Here is a 19,263-nt window from a genome sequence, read left to right on the forward strand (position 1 = left end):
GTACGCTTCCGTCAAGGTCACAACAGATCATTATTCTTATCCATTCTCTCTATCTGCATTCCATAGAATCCCTCATCTTGGTATCAGGGAACATTTCCCTATGCGGTATCATTCTAAACATAACCAGGTCTTTCTTGATGAACCCTTATCCCCTAGATAATTATTTAACTTTAAGCTTTTTCCATAGGGGAACAGAAACACAGATGTGTGGAAAGGGCGAGGGAGTAGCAACATTGCCCAGCGATGCTCCTTGTTGTGTCACACGATGCCCACCGGTGTGAAAGAAATTTAGTGTGATATGCCAGTATCAAAAAGCTGCCGTTTCATAACACAATAGTTACCGCAGTGTGAAAGGAACAGAACAACGTGGAAAACTAAGGTAATATTATAATCTGGAAAACTAAAGTAATATTATCCATGTCTAAATGCCCTTTTAGCCACTTTTATAAGGGAAGGCTAAAGACAGAAGAGAATCCGCTTTAAATAGCTCGGACTGCGTGAAAAACCCGCTTAACCTGGAGGCTGAAAAGGTGAAAAGGAAATGTGAAATGATGACTTTTATCGTACCACCTTCAACTCTCTTTAACAATCGGTGTCCAACTCCAGCCTCAGCGCTGTTTGAAGCTTGCAGCCTCATCCCATTAAAACAGTGTAAATGAATGATAAATAATCAGATTTCAGGTGTGAGTGGAAGAAATTTGTTTCTATCTCTGCATTCTCTTTTTTTAAAACAACAAAAGAACTTTTGGGAGTCTGTTATACTCAAGAAACACATTTGAGTTTTTCACCACAACTGAAACAGTACAACCTTAGCTACATTTCAAGGAGAGGAATTTGGAAGAAAAAGAATTATGAGGGAAATCAAGTTTTTCAAGACAAATAAATCGATAATGAATGCATGTTACCATACCAAACATCCTCTGCATCTTCATCGCACTCTGCCCCGAATTGGCAAATGTCGCAGGTGGATGTTTCCTTTTGAATGGTTTCTCCAGAACCTTCACTGCCTGTGAAAGAAGAAATCAAGAAGAAACGCGTCAGTTGCCCAGTCCAAAATCTGTCACAAAATCAGCAACAATAAAGAAAACATCCCATCTACTTGTGTATAGTTTATATGTGCGAATGACTATGTCGCCTCTCAAACGTTTAGATTAGGAACGCAGAAAGAGCATAGAACATTAGCATACACTGAATCAAGCTGTTGGTTCATCTAGTTTAGTGTTGTCCACAACTGATTGGTAGGAGCTCTCCAAGGTACTGAAAGCATCCCCAGCCTTGCCTGGAGATGGCGAGGATTGATCCTGGGCTCTTCGGCATGCAAGGCAGGTGCTCTTCCACTCAGCTACAACCCTTCTGGAGCTTGGGGCTCTGTATTGAATGAATACACTAGGGTCACACTCAAACCACTCGCTCACATAAGAGTTTAAAGCACTCTTATACAGTGGTACCTTGGGTTACATACACTTCAGGTTACATACGCTTCAGGTTACAGACTCCGCTAACCCAGAAATAGTACCTCAGGTTAAGAACTTTGCTCCAGGATGAGAACACAAATTGTACGGTGGTGGCGTGACAGCAGCGGGATGCCCCATTAGCTAAAGTAGTGCTTCAGGTTAAGAACTGACCTCCGGAAAGAATTAAGTATGTAACCAGAGGTACCAATGTACCACTTTTACAGTCATGAATTACCCCAAGGAATCATGGGAGCTGTAGTTGGTTTAAGGTTGCAGGGAATTTTAGCTCTATGAGGGTCAGAACCCTTAATAATCTACAGTTCCTAGGGTTCTACCTTTCATGGGAAAGGGAAGCCACAACTGTGGTGCAAGGGTGCCTTAAATGTATGGTGCAGATGTAACCTAATAGGATGTGTCTCCTGCTGCACATGTTCCAGGACACATCTGCAATGTGTCGATGACCAGTTGGTCACATAAGTGCAGGCACTTCTCCCCATTCTTGGGAATCATGCCTTTGCAAAGTTTCCAATGGCACACTGTTCCCAATCACATATATGTGTAGGCATGTTGTAGACATGCGCTGGCATGTGTGCTGGGTGGGTGGTAGTGGCGCCTGCTCTCTTCCCACCATGCACTTGTTCAGAACACCAATGTGATTTGCTGTACCAATTTGGGAGGTTTCGTGAGGCAAGGGAAGCCATATTGCAATGAGATGGTTAGCGGGGAACTTAGGCAGTAAAGGGAGAATTTGTGCATTTCCCCCAACTTATATTTTTTTAAAAAAACCACAATCAGCATTGGTTGCTGCTGTAGTGGCAGATGTTGGGCACTGTTGCTTAAGGCCCTTTTGCTTTGGCTGTCTTCTGTTCAAAATTGCCCCTCTCCCAGCCACTACCCCATCTTTAGGAATTAAGAAATGGGAAGAAAGACAGCTGGGAGAGAGAGCTATTTTGAATGGAAAAGAGGCAGAAAGGAAAGGGTGAAGTAGCACCTGCTACTCTCTGCTAGTACTCTGCTTAAAAATGGCTGTTTTTCATAATAATAATAATAATAATAATAATAATAATAATAATAATTTTTATTCATACCCCGCCCTCCCCAGCCAAGGCCAGGCTCAGGGTGGCTAACAAGCAATAATAAAAGCAAGTTGAATGAATACAACTTAAAAACAAAATTAAAATACAACATTAAAATATTGAAACTTTAAAATATTAAAATGTAGCCTCATCGTAGGAGGAGAAAGGAAAAGAAAAAGGAAAAAGAAAGAGGGGGAGGGAATAAAATTGTCTCCAAGCCAAAGGCCAGGTGGAACAACTCTATCTTACAGGCCCTGTGGAAAGAAATCAGATCCTGCAGGGCCCTGGTCTCATGAGGCAGAGCGTTCCACCAGGCCGGAGCCAGAGTTGAAAAGGCCCTGCCTGTGGTTGAAGCTAATCTAACTTCCTTAGGGCCTGGGACCACTAGGGTGTTGCTATTTATGGACCTTGAGGCTCTCCGTGGGGCATACCGGGAGAGGTGGTCCCGTAGGTATGAGGGTCCTAGGCCATGAAGGGCTTTAAAGGTCAAAAGCAGCACCTTAAATCTGACCCTGTACTCCACCGGGAGCCAGTGCAGCTGGAAAAGCACTGGGTGAATATGCTCCCATGGCAGAGACCCTGTGAGGAGCCTCGCTGCAGCATTCTGCACCCGCTGGAGTTTCTGGGACAGCTTCAAGGGCAGCCCCGCATAGAGCGAATTACAGTAGTCAAGCCTGGAGGTGACCGTCGCATAAGGATGAAACAATCACCCTGTGTGTAGCTTCAGCCCAAGTGTGTAATGATTGGCAGAGGAAGGGAGAGATCAGTGCTGTCCAATATAAAAAGTCCCAGGTTCAACACTTGGCAGCTCCAAGTAGGGTTGATATCCTGAAGATCTTCTGCCTGTCAGTGAGGGAAATCCTGAGCAAGACAGACCAATGTTGTGATCAGTATAAGGCAACTTCCTGTGCTCCTAAAACAACAGTCTAAGGACTGGTTCACACTGAAAACTACAGGGCAGTTTTTGTCAGCGGAGTTTAACACACACTATGGGTTCTTGTTTGGTATGACTCAACAAGGAGTTGCACTCAGTCCCCAAAGCGGCTCCATGGAGGAGCTTTGGAACTTAAAAAAGAAAATTAATTGGCTTCGCTGGCGAGAAAGAAAATATTCGTGCCCACATATGCAGCCCATTACAATGAAAAGAAACACAAAGTTTCCCTTAGGGCGAAATTGTCAGATCAGAGGCTTGTGATGTGATCAGCTTCCCATCTTCTTTGAATTCCACGTGACTGATGGAACAGCTCAGTTAGACATGGGAGAGGAGGGAAGAGGAGGTTTATTCCCCTGCACGCAAACTCCCAGGTCCCGACCCGCTTCTCAAGTAGGTGTAGCAGTTACAAAACTTTAACATCTTTACAAGATGCCTCCGAGGCAAGGCAGGCAGTTGATGTCCACCACAGCAGAGAACGCTGAAAGAATACAGCAGCCATTATCTTTATGAGATGGGTGCTTTAAGGAGTGGTTTCTCTCCATTTCTCATTTTTCTAATCCTAAATTCAGTAACTGTTACGTAAAGAAGCAACAGAAAGCAATGGGGGAGAACTTGAAGAGGCGTATATATAAAGATGGATGCGAGATGCTATAAAGAGAAAGAGACTGTGTGTATATTAGAACAAATGAACTCTAAAATGCTGGTGGATTTTGAAAAGGATTGCATATGCAATTTTTGCCTAATACACACATTTTGCAGCACAATTCTTCTAAGATAATGAACATTTGTGCATTGTTTTCATGGGTATGTGTATTTCTACGCACACTATGCCCTAGTAGATGCATAGCATATGCCCACTGCTGGGCTGGAGAATACACTGCAAAATTCAGAGAAGTGCGAAATTGGAGGCTGGCTGTGTTTCAGTTCACGTTCATGTAGATTACGAAGATTCACCTTTAACTGTGAACTGAATCCATTTTCCCCGTTCTTCAATCCCCACCCATGATTCACATTGCCAAACCATGTTCTGCACCTCTCTCTTTCCTGTAGGCTGGTGAGCCCAATTGGTATTTCTCAGGGCACAGATCTGGAATGGGGTCCTCCAATGGTTGTTCACTGCGCTGATGTTTGAAAAGCACCTGACACAGCTCAGCCAAATGACAACATTTGCTCTGTCCAGCCAGTGTCCACTATGACTAGAAATAACAATAGCTACAATTACATTTTTTTCCTGGTTTTCGTAATGTATCAAATTTCTTTTTCTTTTTTGTTCTGTTTTGTTTTCTACTTGGATATGTGTCTTTCTTTCTTTCTTTCTTTCTTTCTTTCTTTCTTTCTTTCTTTCTCTCTCTCTCTCTCTCTCTTGGTGTCTTATCTTACTCTGTGCACTTGTAATTATGTACATTTTATTTTTAATAAAGAATACACACACACACACACACACACACACACACACACACACTGAAAGGCTGCTCTGTACAGCCACTGCCCACGATGACTGGAAATAGCTTATATGCTAGGATAACTGCCCTTCACCTTCAGGTTGCAAAATGAATTTAACAACTATCCATAAAACTTTTTTTTTTTAAAGCTCCATGAGAGTGCCAGGCATCACATAGCTCAATAATTAAGCCTTTGTAAACCTGCCAGATCGTCCAAGTTCTGGAAAACAAGCTCCTTCATTTTTAGCAAAATTCCTCTCTCTGCTTTTAAGTCCCTCTGGAAAAAACAACAACACTTTCCATGTATTTATATTTAATTGAACAGGATTGTCTTTGGTCTCTCATCCCCCAGCTAAATGCCCGCAGCTTCAGTGTATCCTTTTATAATGTTCCAGTGTTAGCAGGTATGCTTTTCCCACAGACAACATATGTTTTCAAGAAGAAGAGCAGCGTTTTAAATCTGTATTCCAAACACTCAGCATCCAGGGATGGTTTACATTGTGAATAGTAAGTGAACCTTTCGCAGACAGCAAGTTCAACGCATAAGCAGAGCATCCTCCCTTCATTTTTTATTAGAAATGAGCCGGTAGTCCTTTCATTGCAGTTGCCATTGGTGAACAAGGAGAGTAACTGGGCTGGGAGAACTGAACTACCCAGGCATTATTCCCCGGCATTAAATTAAAACAGCAGTCGCCTTTCTTTTATTTATTTTTTCTGCCATTGGTCTCAACAGCGGTGTTGCCTGGCGATAAAATTTGTTTAAAGTGAATTCTCTTCCCACCCCACTGTGCAGATGAGTGCCCTGATAAAACCAGTCAACCTAGAAAGAGTTATTTTCTCCTTATTTCCTGCTGCTATTTAAGCTTTCAGAGTGTAAGATGTTCATTTTCTAAGGTGACCCGAGGGCTGTGGTCTCCCTCCCTGGCCTTTAGGTTTTGCACCATTTTGCACATGCCTCCAAGAAACCTTCCACGAGTCTTCAGAGAATAATAATAATAATAAATGCATTGGGAAACATTTCATGCAGCATTCAGAAAACCCTATCTGTGATTATTTTCAAGATGTTAGCAAAATGCCTGCTGGCTCCGGCCAAAGATCCCCCTCGTCCAATATCCTGTTTTCACATTGGCCAACTGGAAGCCTGCAAGATTCTGTAGGCAAAGCATGGACTCTACCAGCATGCAATCATTTACCTATTTATCGAAAATATTTATATCCTGCTTTTACCCCCTCCACAAGGGAGTTGCACAAAGCGGCTTACAAATAAAAAGGCAAAACGTAACAGCAACAATGGCCTGGTGGTTAAAACAGGAAATGAATAAAACTAAAACCAGCAGCAAGAAATCTCTCTCTCTCTCTCTCTCTCTCTCTCACACACACACACACACACACACACACAAAAGGGCATACAGATATGGGAACCCAGACCTTGCTCTCTCTGGACCCCAGGACTCTCCCTAAACCATACCCCCTCACTTGGCCTGCTTTTCACTCTCCTTCTGTGGGCCTGGCTGGAAGGTATGCTTGAAGTCTGATAATGCCTCCTGGTTTCTGGGATGGAGGCTAGAGAGGAGGATGTGAGCATGTGTGGAAACTAGCCTATTGTAACATGTGAATGAAAGGGACACGGGTGGTGCTGTGGTCTAAACCACAGAGCCTAGGGCTTGCCGATCAGAAGGTCGGAGGTTCGAATCCCCATGACGGGGTGAGCTCCCGTTGCTCGGTCCCTGCTCCTGCCAACTTAGCAGTTCGAAAGCACGTAGATAAATAGGTACCACTCCGGCGGGAAGGTAAACACTGTTTCCGTGCGCTGCTCTGGTTCGCCAGAAGCGGCTTAGTCATGCTGGCCACATGACCTGGAAGCTGTACGCCGGCTCCCTCGGCCAATAAAGTGAGAGGAGTGCCGCAACCCCAGATTTGGTCACGACTGGACCTAGTGGTCAGGGGTCCCTTTACCTTTACCTTAACATGTGAATATGTTGCTTTGCCTACTTTACCTCTGGTCTGTCTGGGATTGGTTGGACGCAGAGGAACCATGGGGGGGGGGGACCAGCTGGAGAATCACAAAGGGAAGATGACTCAGAGCCCATTGAATGTTGAGCAGGAAGAAGAGGAAGAGGAAGAAGACTGGGAAGAGGAGGTGTCGGAAGCTAAAGAGGTAACAGGGCTTAGTGAGCCGGGAGAGTCATTGACAGAGACAAGAATTCTAACCCAATGCTTTCACCAAAGTCTTCTTACATCTGTGATCAATAAAGTTGTGGCCTATGTCAACCCAAGTACTGATGTCAAATGTCGTATTCTTTCATGGGGCTGCCCCGGACAGCCTTTGCGCTGTTACACTTGGGCACACAATTATCCAGCCAAGTACAGTGGTACCTCAGGTTACATATGCTTCAGGTTACATATGCTTCAGGTTACAGACTCCGCTAACCCAGAAATAGTATCTCGGGTTAAGAACTTTGCTTCAGGATGAGAACAGAAATCGTGCTCCGGCGGCGCAGCAGCAGCAGGAAGCCCCATTAGCTAAAGTGGTGCTTCAGGTTAAGAACAGTTTCAGGTTAAGAACGGACCTCCGGAACGAATTAAGTACTTAATCCAAGGTACCACTGTAACATATTTTAAAATCACATATATTAGGGGAAATGGCATAGTAGAAATGCATCCTAATAGGATAAATGTGTCTATTAGGAGAAATTTGACTAAAATGTTGATGAATTTTCATGAAGACACTTTTTAAAAAAATCATGAAATTACATAGAAATGTGGAGAAACAAACTGAAGATGGCGGAGGATTTCAAATTGAGAGGCACTTAAATTAACAGATTCACCTAACTCCTGGTACATAGCAGGTGAGCTACATTTGACATGGCATATCACAAATTTCGCCGATAATTTCTTACTTTAGTTCTATGGTTGCATTCCCGTTTCTGCCAGGTAAAGGCAATTTCTTTGCAGGGTGGGGTATCAACAAATCAGATAACAAAATAAAATTGCGGAGACCTAACCGTTTGGGGAAGAGAGGGACAATCTCTTGAGCAAGTGGCTAAAGAACCACTTCAGCTTGGACTGAAATCTGAGTGCTCCTAGGGTAAGCAGAAGCTAAGTAAAAGATGTTTCTGCAATGCCGGCCCCTTCCCCCCCAGTACACATCTGGCTGAAGAAAGCTGTGCTAAAAATTGCGAGAGAGAGAGGGAGAAGTGTCGAGGGCAGCCGGATGTTGGCAACTAACACAGCGACACAAAAACACGGGGTGAGTTGAGCTTCGCGCAGAGATATCTCACTGTGGGCTTTCACATTAGCAGAAGGAAGTGGGTCAAAAGGACAGGAGAGTGAGAGGCCGCTAAGAGATACATGGGGAGAGAGGCCAGTGGTATCTACAAAATGCGCAAGATCGAATACCCCAAACACCTTCTTAGAAAGTGATTTATTTTTTAAAAAAACCCATCTCGGCCGGCACACAAGCCGGAGAGACGCTGAAATGCCGAAAGTGACTTGGCACTCAATCGATAAGTCTTTTCGTAGCCCCCTCTCCGAGAGAGCATTAGCTTGGTTGAAAGCCGCAAAGTGAGAAAAATGAATGGGTGTGAAACGAGGGGTCGTTGCAGGAGCAACTATCCTTTCAGATCTCTGGCAAAGGCTCAAAATAACATTACAGGAAAGATGAAAAGAAAAACGCTCCTCAGCTGTACCGGCCACAAATGCCCCGTGTGACATAGCTTGGTTCTATTGGCTGCGCGCAGGCTTCTCGTTGAAGCGAAGGGAAAATTACCTATATCCCACGCAAGCTTACACAAAAGGAAATTAACCACAATTTCCAGTGCCAACTTGAGCCCTGATCAAAAGCCGTCGATGGGAGCTCCTGAAACATTCTCCTTGATACCGGCGAGCTTTCAATCAAGGCCTCAGCATGGATGGCAGTGATATAAGTGAGTATTATAACTTGAAGACGTTCGTAGATGCAAGCAACACATGGGGGTCTGTGCAATGCAAAAGCAAGGGGATAATATGCAAGGGCCCTGATTTTATGCCGCAAGCATCCTTTCCTCGCCTGGTGGATTGCTGAGGGCTGCTTCATAGGCTGCAGGCCTGCTTGCCATTCCCCTCTGATTACATGGTTCTGCTTCTGTCGGAGGAGCCCTCCCACATGACCTGCCAAGTCCCGCAGGAAGCTGTCATTCAAACCTTATTGGAACAGTGTGTGATTGAGTCAGAGGGAGTTGGCAACTATTCAGTTTTCGTAAGCGAATCCCTTACCTTCAGTGACAGACACATTATTTTCCCTCTTCCAAGATACTTTCCCTCTTTGAAAATTGTTCTTATTAAAGATTATTGGGCTGCAAAAGTACATACAATGTCTCTGTTTTCAGATCATAAAGTCCTTTCTATAGGTCAGTTCTATTCAGTGCTTTTTTCTAAAAAAAAATTGTTTAGGGGTACTCTCATTTAGACTCAAGAAAATCACCATTTTATAGTTCAAATTGAGGAAAATAAATACAGTAAATGGACAAAAGTACAGAGATTCACAAAATGTTTAGGGGCATGCATACCCCTCCATACCCCCGGAAAAAAACACTGGTTATATTCCATGTGAGACATTAATGTTGTAATCAGTATAAGGTTGGGGAGAAGGGGGAGAGGAAGAGAGGGGGGGTAGTAAATTTTCATTCTTTTACAAAGAGTATGTGCGAGGTTTTTGTGTTAGCATCTTGTGGGTACGTTCTCTTTCTATTCATTTATTAGTTTTAATTGGTTTTGAGAGAGGTTGGGGGAGCCCAGGGCATGGTTGGTTGACTCCAACATTTCTCCAGCGAAAATAGGGACATCCCATTCCATGACGATGATAATAATAATAATTTTACTATTTATAGCTCACGTATCTGACTGAGTTGCTCCAGCAACTCTGGGCGGCTTCCAGCATAATAACATAAAAACATAATACAGTCATACCTTGGGTTAAAGACTCTTTGGGTTAAATCTTTTCAGGTTGCGTCCCGTGGTGACCAGGAAGTAAGGAACAGGTTACTTCTGGGTTTCGCCACTTGCGCATGCACAGACGCTCAAAATGACGTCACACGCATGTGCAGAAGCGGTGTATCGCGACCCACGCACGCGCAGACGTGGGTTGCATTCTGCTCATGCTGCGAACGGGGCTCCGGAATGGATCCCGTTCGCGACCAGAAGTACCATTGTAAAACATTTAACATTTTTTTTTAAAAAAAACACCTTCCCCTATACAGGGTTGCTTTCAGATGTCTTCTGAAGGTGGTATAGTTAGTTATCTCCTTGGCTCGGAGGTCACATAACTCCATACCCTCCAACATTTCTCCGATGAAAATAGGAACGTCCTAAGGAAAAGTGGGACATTCAGAAACTGGGACAGCTTCTGTAAATCTGGGACTATCCGTGGAAATTAGGGACACTTGGACGGTCTATTGCCTTCATACCAACTTCCCATACATAGACAATCAAGTTAAAAGGAGACCTGCACCCTATTCAGAGGTGTGATTGAATTTGCATTTTTGAAGCATGTATATGGGAAGGACAGAACATGAAGCTGAGGCTCCAGTACTTTGGCCACCTCATGAGAAGAGAAGACTCCCTGGAAAAGACCCTGATGTTGGGAAAGATGGAGGGCACAAGGAGAGGGGACGGCAGAGGACGAGATGGTTGGATAGTGTTCTTGAAGCTACCAGCATGAGTTTGACCAAACTGCGGGAGGCAGTGGAAGACAGGAGTGCCTGGCGTGCTCTAGTCCATGGGGTCACGAAGAGTCGGACACGACTAAACAACAACAAATATGGGTTACTTTCTTCTTGTAGGGGAAGAGGATGGGACTAGAGTTCAGTGGTAAGAGTTTGTGTGTAGAGGATCCCAAATTCAAGCCCTGCTATCTCCCGGTAGGCCTGGGAGAGAAACCAGCCTGAAACCATGAAGAATCACTGCAAATCAGTGTAGAGAATACTGAGCTGGATGGGTCTAAAGTGTGACTTAATACAAGGCATCTTTCTATGTTTCCTATGAGACACAAGTGATCCCAATTCCTGTAGGGAAGGCCAATGGAAATCTAACATTTCCGCAACACTCCACTGGCAGCAACGGAAGTGTGCTATTGTAGCTTGATCTCTCAGATCACTGTGGCCTTGCAGCCTGTTTCTGCTGTGGGTATTGTCTCTTTCAGAGGCCAGATTTATTTGGAAATAATTAGAGGTCTCTCCCTCCCTCCATCACAGCTCCACCTGTATGGAACTCATTGCTTGAGATTCTGGGTCCATTTAGATGGGGCTGTCAAGACTTTATAGACCAGCTCCTGATCTCAAAGTGTAATAGCATACAGTTGGGCTCGTTCGGTTATTTCTGCTGCTGTGATAACACAGCTGATTTGGTTTTTAATTATTTGCTTGGATGTTTTAATATCGTAGCAGCATTGAGAGCTTGCATGAAGTGAACAAAAGCGGGCTATTAATCTTCAAATAAATAAGACTCACTCCCCCATTGTACAAGCTGATCTTGTAGCAATATTCCCTCCCCCAAGGTAGAGATGATAGATATATAGATATAGATGATAGATATAGATATTGGAGAAGAGGAGGTTAAGGGGTGATATGATAGCCATGTTCAAATATATGAAGGGATGTCACATGGAGGAGGGAGAAAGGTTGTTTTCTGCTGCTCCAGAGAAGCGGACACGGAGCAATGGATCCAAACTACAAGAAAGAAGATTCCACCTAAACATTAGGAAGAACTTCCTGACAGTAAGAGCTGTTCGACAGTGGAATTTGCTGCCAAGGAGTGTGGTGGAGTCTCCTTCTTTGGAGGTCTTTAAGCAGAGGCTTGACAACCATATGTCAGGAGTGCTCTGATGGTGTTTCCTGCTTGGCAGGGGATTGGACTCGATGGTCCTTGTGGTCTCTTCCAACTCTATGATTCTATGATATAGATAGAATTTAAGAGCATCTGAATAGGGTGACTCTTGTCTGTGGAGGGGCTACAGGACCACACATGTCAGCTCTGCCTCATCCACCCCAATATATCCACATTGAACTGGAAGGTCCAAATCTTATCTTAATCTTATAAAAAGTGCTATTTTTCTAGAAAAAGCGGTGCTACGAAGATCTCCCTCATCCTCTTAGAATGGCAATAGCACCAACTGAGAGGGGCCAGAACTAAGTTCTGGTGAGTTCCAGCTGAAGAAAGCCTTGATTACCATATTTTTTGTGTGTATAAGATGCCCCCATGTATAAGACAACCCCCTTTTTAAACTCCAAATTAAGAAATTAAGTTGTGGGGATGGGAAAGGTCACTTCTGCCAATCGCTCAGCTGCCTGCCCACCACTGCCAATCGCTTGCCACAGCCACTGCCAATCGCACACCATGCTCCAGCCACCAATTGTCTGCCCACTCGCTGCCACCAACAGCCCACCCACCCACTTGCCACAGCCCCCAATTGCCTGCCCGCCTCGGCATAGCCAATTGCCTGCCCAATTGCTGCAGCCGCAGCCAATCACCAGCAGGCCTTGCCACAGCCACCAATCACCCACTCAATCGCTGCTGCCAATCTCCTGCTTGCTGCTTCCATTAATCACATGCTCCCCCTGCATTCACTATCTGTGTATAAGAAGACACTCAATTTTTGCCTATTTTTTAAAGCAAAAAGCATTGTCCTATACTTGGAAAAATACAGTAGTTACAATTGCCCTACAATCCCTTACCTTTGTCATGATCACTGTCATCACTAGGTATGACTGGGGAGCCCTACCCCTGGGTTTCTGATCATGGGGAGGATTGCAGGGGCAGATTTGGGGTGGGGGCGTGACTAATTCAGTTACAACGAGCATGGAGAATAGAGCTCAAGAACTGTGGAAGGGGAGCTGAATTATGGCGCCACACAATACACTGCTTAAATTTGAGATTCCAAGGTCCATCACTGAGCATTGTAACAAAGACATTTATAATATTCTCCCTCCTTCCTCCTTTCAGACCTTTCAATATTGAGCTAACATGAGAAGTTTAGAAACAGAGAGGGTAGCTGCCTACTCCACAGATACAATTTAAGGGTCCCAGAATAGGGTCACTGATGTGTGATTATCAATCCTCTCTCTATCCAGCATCCAAGCGAGTGACCTTTGGAAAATGCAAAATTTCATAGAATCGTAGACTTGGAAGGGATCCCAAGGGTCCTGCAACGCAGGAAGTAAATTTTGCAAGTAAACAATTTCAGAATCAGACGGGCTGGTGGCTTTCCTCCTTAAGCTTCCCTTCCAGGATTCTGCCCCACTTTAAAAGAGGCACACAGTTTGATGAGTCTTACGAGTCTACCATTCCTCCTACATGCAGATGCTGTTAAGTGTAGGGCAAAAACAAAACAAAACAAAACAAAGCCGTAAAGTCAACACTACAGTGCCTTGCATGAAGCAACAATCCTAGGTGATGCCAACTTTTCACATTTACATATAGTGTAAACAGTGCCAATTAGTGACAGAATTTAATAGCTGCCAGCCCGCCCCTCCAAATAAACATGTTGATCTAAATTTGCCAAGAGCTCCTTCTCATAAAATGCACAAGAGAAAAGAGCAGAGCAGTCTGTGCTGGAAACTCTCACATCTCCACTCTTACTTTAATTTTATTTTAAAAGGGAAATGGCTTCCTTACAGAGGGACTTTCAAAGAGCATCGCTGTAAACAGTTACGTGGTTTCCCAATGCAACAAATCGGGAGACCTTTGATGATTTTTGCACTTAAATCAAGTTTTGTTTTTTGTTTTTTATTCCCCGTGTCTGACGTTTGAATGAGAAAAACCTTACATCGGGCCAGGCTGTGCATTTGATTCTAAAACTGCTTCTCCTTTGGTTGTTATTTCCCTTTTCCTACCACACTGGAAATGGTTTTCAACGATTGGATGAAAAAACAGCTCAGAAACTTGGGTTATAATGTAATGCACAATCCCTTGGGATTTAGTCCCATTGGAATATATACTCAGAGTCGCTAAATCTGCCCCTTCATTACCTTGCACATTACCAGGTAGGACCCTAGGACTGGGCACCAGCCCTCCTTCGCATTCCCCCAACCCCTGCCCATATCTTGCTAGCTGCTCAAGACTCATCCACCACCGCTGTCCAATCTGCACCACAGTCCTTTTAAGCCCATGCCCTCCTTCTATGACATTCTGTGCCACCAAGCTTAGAGCCAGCTGCTGTGTTATGAGAGCCAGAGAGGCAGGATCTGTGCTGCCCTTTTAAGCTCCCCCCCCCCTTCGTCTCTCTCTGCCTCTGGCTCCCAGAGGCACCCTGGCAAATGACATCATCAAGCTGCACTACCAAGCTTGGTAGTTTCCCAGGTTTCAAAGGAAGCAGCTCCTCTCCCTCCCTCCCTGCCGGCCAGGGAGGAGGGAGGCTCCAACTGTGTTGCTCACCCAATAAAGAGTCTAAGAATGACTGGGGGGTGGAGCTTGCATGCCTTGTGCCCTTCTGCGTTGCCTGGGGACCCGCCTTTGCTCAGCGCTTCCCAGCGGAGAGGTGACGGTGGTTTTCCTTGCTGCATCCCCTTTGCCGGGTTGCTGCGCTTGAGGCTTCGTTTGGCTGCTGGCTGGGCTTTCTGCCTTTGGCTCGGAGGGGCTAGGAAGTTGAACATACCCGTGCTAGGAAAATCCCTTATTTTGGCTGCTGGTCCCTTATTTTCGAGGTTGCTAGTCCCTTATTCTCAAATCTGTAAGTTACAGCTATGGAATGGAGTTATGCAATCCCCAAACCAAGGAGATAAGTAACCATACAACCTTTTGAAGACGTCTGAAGGCAGCCCAGTATAAGGATTTTTTTTAAAAAAAGCTTTAATGTTTTATTATGTTTTTATATATGTTGGAAGCTGCCCAGAGTGGCTCGGGCAACCTAGTCGGATGGGCAGGGTATAAACACAAACAACAACAACAACAGAATAGAATGTCCCTATTTTCATCAGAGAAATGTTGGAGAGTGTGCTTCTGCTACTGTATCACTGTTGAGGCTTGGAGTTGTAAAATGCACTTATTAGCTTCCTATCTGGTCAAAGGATTAATGTCAGGGACCTTGACTTTGTACTAACACTGCAGAGCCATTTAACCTTCAGAAAACTTAACGATAGGAAAACACACAGACACTAAAAGAGCCATCAGACGTGTTTTGGCAAATGTGCCCATTTTAACGTCTTTATCAGGCTGCTGCCGATTTACGCCTGTTTATCTTTCCAAATATTACGATGGCTCACACCATCGCCGCATCGGATATTAAAATGTATTTTATTCCAGAACTGATGGAACTCTCAGTGGTTAAGAAAAACGGAGAAGAAGAATAGAAGAGTAGGGAGAAGATTTAGGTATCTCTGAAGATTTCTTATCACTGGGCAACATAACTCTCTAACGGTTCGGTGCCTTGGAGGGTCATCGGAGATCACTTATCATATAAATCAAAAAGGTGGCAGGCTATAAGAGCGCAAGCCTATAGCAATTTCATGTCTTTGCTCACAGACATCAAATCTATCTTTTAGGCAGACTATAGAAAAGGATAATGCACCAGTTCATTTATACCACCCAAGAAACCCAAATCGAGAGATCAGCTAATCTGCAGTTGCCACTACGGCTCACGATTCAATAGCAATTCATTACAAAAATGGCTGGTCTCACACCTTCTAAGATTTGATTGGTTTAAACTCTCATTTATTTTGCATATTTTTTCTGCTTTGCAGAAAGGACTCCTGTGTGTGGCCCCAATACAATTGCCTACCCTGAAACACACCTAGTACAATTTGGACACTGTCAGGGAACTGCCATCGGAGCTGGAGGCGGAGAGAAGGCTTCAGAGGGATGCCGGAGAGGGTCCCAGTAGGGCAGCCCATCCGCTGGGGAAGGAAATCAGCGTAACACCAGTGGAGAAGGGGGGCAGATGGGGGAATTGGAGAGGTGGCTCCAGGACTCCTCGCCGGAGACCAGCGGAGAGAGCACGGGTACTCCGCTGCCCACACCCTCCCTGCGCAGAAGACTTCCGCGCAGGCAGAGTAGGAGAAGACTGGGCGTCAAACAGCTTCTATGCTGGAAGAGGTTCAAGAAACGCCCACTGACGGATTCTGCCAGCGACTGAGGCAGCCACGAAACTTGAGGCTGTCCAGACAGAAAGGGTTCAACCAAGTAACCTAGCCAGGAGTGGTGGCAACTTACGCACGAGCAAGCCCTAGAACCATTACAGACACGTTCATGCCATATGCTTAAAATGCTATTATGCTGCTTTAAGATTCATGACTTCCGGTAAATAATTCCTTATTAGAATCATAGAATTGTCGAGTTGGAAGGGACCCACAGGGTCATCTAGTCCAACCCCCTGCAATGCAGGAATCTCAGCTAAAGCATCCAGGACAGGTGGCCATCCAACCTCTGCTTAAAAACCTCCAAGGAAGGAGAGACCACAACCTCTTGAGGGAGACCGTTCCACTGTTGAACAGCTCCTACCGTCGGAAAGTTTTTTCCAATGTTTAGTCGGAATCTCCTTTCCTGTATCTTGAAAGCATTGGTTTGAGTCCTTCCCTCCAGAGCAGGAGAAAAAAAGCATGTTCCCTCTTAAGGGTGCTTAGAATTGCAGATCTGCAAGGGGGCTTCAACTCTCAGCACCCTTAAAAGCTACAGTTCTCAGAATTCTTTGGGGGAAAGCCATGGCTCTTAAAGTGGCCTCATAGCACTTTAAATGCTATGGTGTGGATGTATGTAAGATACCGTATTTTTCGCTCTATAGGACGTACTTCCCCCTCCCCCCCAAAAAATGAAGGGGAAATGTGTGTGCGTCCTATGGGGCGAATGCAGGCTTTCACTGAAGCCTGGAGAGCGAGAAGGGTCGGTGCGCACCAACCCCTCTCACTCTCCAGGCTTCAGGAAGCTATTTGCAAGCCTTCGGAGCACGGTGGGAGTTCAGAGCACGGCTGCGGATAGCAGCCTGAAGCCTGAAGCCCTGGGAGCACAGCGCCAACTCCCACTGCACTCCCCAGGCTTCAGGCAGCTATCCGCAAACCTTCAGAGCGCTCCCCCAGCCTGCAAGCTCCGGGAGCGGCGGCAAGGCTGCGCAACCTTGCCTCCGCTCCCGGACCTGTTCTGGGGGCTGGGGTCGGGGGAAGCTCGGGCTTCCCCCGCCCCAGCCGCATGGCTAAAAACGAAGCCACACGTAGCCTCTCCCTGTCTTGGCTCCCCCTCCTTTATTTCTCCCCCAAAAAACTAGGTGCGCCCTATGGTCCGGTGCGCCCTATGGAGCGAAAAATACGGTATTTCTAACAGGTGCGAACATGCAGTGGGCTGTATCCAATTGGTGCCCTTAAGCAAGACAAGTCTTTGGGTCCTGTGAAAGATTCTGCTAATGGATGAGCAATTTTTGCCAATTCCCACCCTCTTCATCCCCCATTCCCCTGAACACTAGTTTTGGAGAGTCTTGTACAAATTGGCAAAAAACCCCTCCGCTGCTAGAAGACACTTCTACCACAGCAACAGAACTCAGAAGATCAATTAGACCTTACTCAATATATATTTGTTTCCAGTACTCATTGTACCACAGTCTTGTCCCAATTTATTTTTAGGGCACTGCTTTATTTATGCTGATCATCGTTTTTGCGCGAGTGTTTTTTCTCCCAAATCCAGTGGGCCACCTCTCGATTCAGGTCACAGGGAAAAGATTACACCAGGGGCTTCCTATTTCTGTTGCCTCTCAGGAATAATGAGAAGTGCTAGTTTTGACCTATAAAAGACTAAATGGTTGAGGGCTGGGTGTTTTACGGACAGCTTCTCTTTCTCCCACTGTGATTGCTGGAGTCTGCTAGCGGCCATCATTTAACAGTACCCTCCCTGCCTCAGAAACGAAGATCAAGGGCGTGCTCTTAATTAGTTGTTTGCTAGCTGGGAAATTGGTGTTTTTTTCTCCTGGTGATCTGCCCAAACTTCCTAGAGATGATGCCAGATACTGGGTTTTATTCAATGGTAGGTACGTAAATGAAAGTACCGTATTTTTCGCTCTATAGGACGCACCCGACCATAGGGCGCACCTTGTTTTAGAGGGGGAGAACAAGAAAAATAATAATCTCCCCCTCTCAGCTCAGAGCCCCTTCAGTGAAGCGGCAGGAGAAATGGAGCCCCTTCCATTTCTCCTCCCGCTTGGCTGAAGGGGCGCTGCGCAGCTCTCCCTCTCTGCTGAAGCCAGGAGAGTCTTGCTCTCCTGGTTTCAGCAAAAGGAACCCGAAGCCTCTGGCGGCTATTCCTGAAGCCTTTGAAGTGCAGTGCGTGCAAGTTCCTGCTGCGCTCCAGAGGCTTCAGGCTCCTTTTGCTGAAGCCGGGAGAGCAAGACTCTCCTGGCTTCAGCGAAAGGAACCTGAAGCCTCCGGAGCATAGCGGGAACTCAACGCTGTGCTCCAAAGGCTTCAGCGAAAGCAACGCGAAGCCTCTGGAGCACGGAGGGAGCACTCCCTCTGCGCTTCGGAGGCTTCGCATTGCTATCATTGAAGCCAAGGAGCCTGCATTCACTCCATAGGATGCACACACATTTCCTCTTAATTTTTGGAGGGGGAAAAGTGTGTCCTATAAAGTGAAAAATATGGTACTTCCACTGGGGAAGGACAAGGCACATTATTTCACAAATTCCTTGACCCCCCCCCCAGCAACTGCAGTCCTCCATTTCATGTACCATGCAGCTCTAAAGGCTTCCGCAACCCTCAGGAGTCTGGGTTGACCACAAACTTGACATGAGCCAACAGTGTGACACGGCAGCTAAAAAAGCCAATGCAATTCTGGGCTGCATCAATAGGAGTATAGCATCTAGATCAAGGGAAGTAATAGTGCCACTGTATTCTGCTCTGGTCAGACCTCACCTGGAGTACTGTGTCCAGTTCTGGGCACCACAGTTCAAGAAGGACACTGACAAACTGGAACGTGTCCAGAGGAGGGCAACCAAAATGGTCAAAGGCCTGGAAATGATGCCTTATGAGCAACGGCTAAGGGAGCTGGGCATGTTTAGCCTGGAGAAGAGGAGGTTAAGGGGTGATATGATAGCCATGTTCAAATATATAAAAGGATGTCACATAGAGGAGGGAGAAAGGTTGTTTTCTGCTGCTCCAGAGAAGCGGACACGGAGCAATGGATCCAAACTACAAGAAAGAAGATTCCACCTAAACATTAGGAAGAACTTCCTGACAGTAAGAGCTGTTCGACAGTGGAATTTGCTGCCAAGGAGTGTGGTGGAGTCTCCTTCTTTGGAGGTCTTTAAGCAGAGACTTGACAACCATATGTCAGGAGTGGTCTGATGGTGTTTCCTGCTTGGCAGGGGGTTGGACTCGATGGCCCTTGTGGTCTCTTCCAACTCTATGATT

General features: G+C 45.6%; 1 protein-coding gene across 1 annotated transcript in view; it reads right to left on the reverse strand.

The window, feature by feature from the left end:
• TMEFF2 (transmembrane protein with EGF like and two follistatin like domains 2) overlaps positions 1 to 19,263 on the reverse strand; it is a 253,143-nt gene that overhangs the window by 89,577 nt on the left and 144,303 nt on the right. The window contains exon 5 of the mRNA XM_083412522.1: positions 911 to 1,007. Coding sequence (XP_083268648.1) covers positions 911 to 1,007 — 97 coding nt within the window. The remainder of the gene's footprint in view (positions 1 to 910; positions 1,008 to 19,263) is intronic.

Source organism: Podarcis tiliguerta (assembly GCF_965153285.1).
Source record: "Podarcis tiliguerta genome assembly, chromosome: 1".
Classification (NCBI taxonomy): domain Eukaryota; kingdom Metazoa; phylum Chordata; class Lepidosauria; order Squamata; family Lacertidae; genus Podarcis; species Podarcis tiliguerta.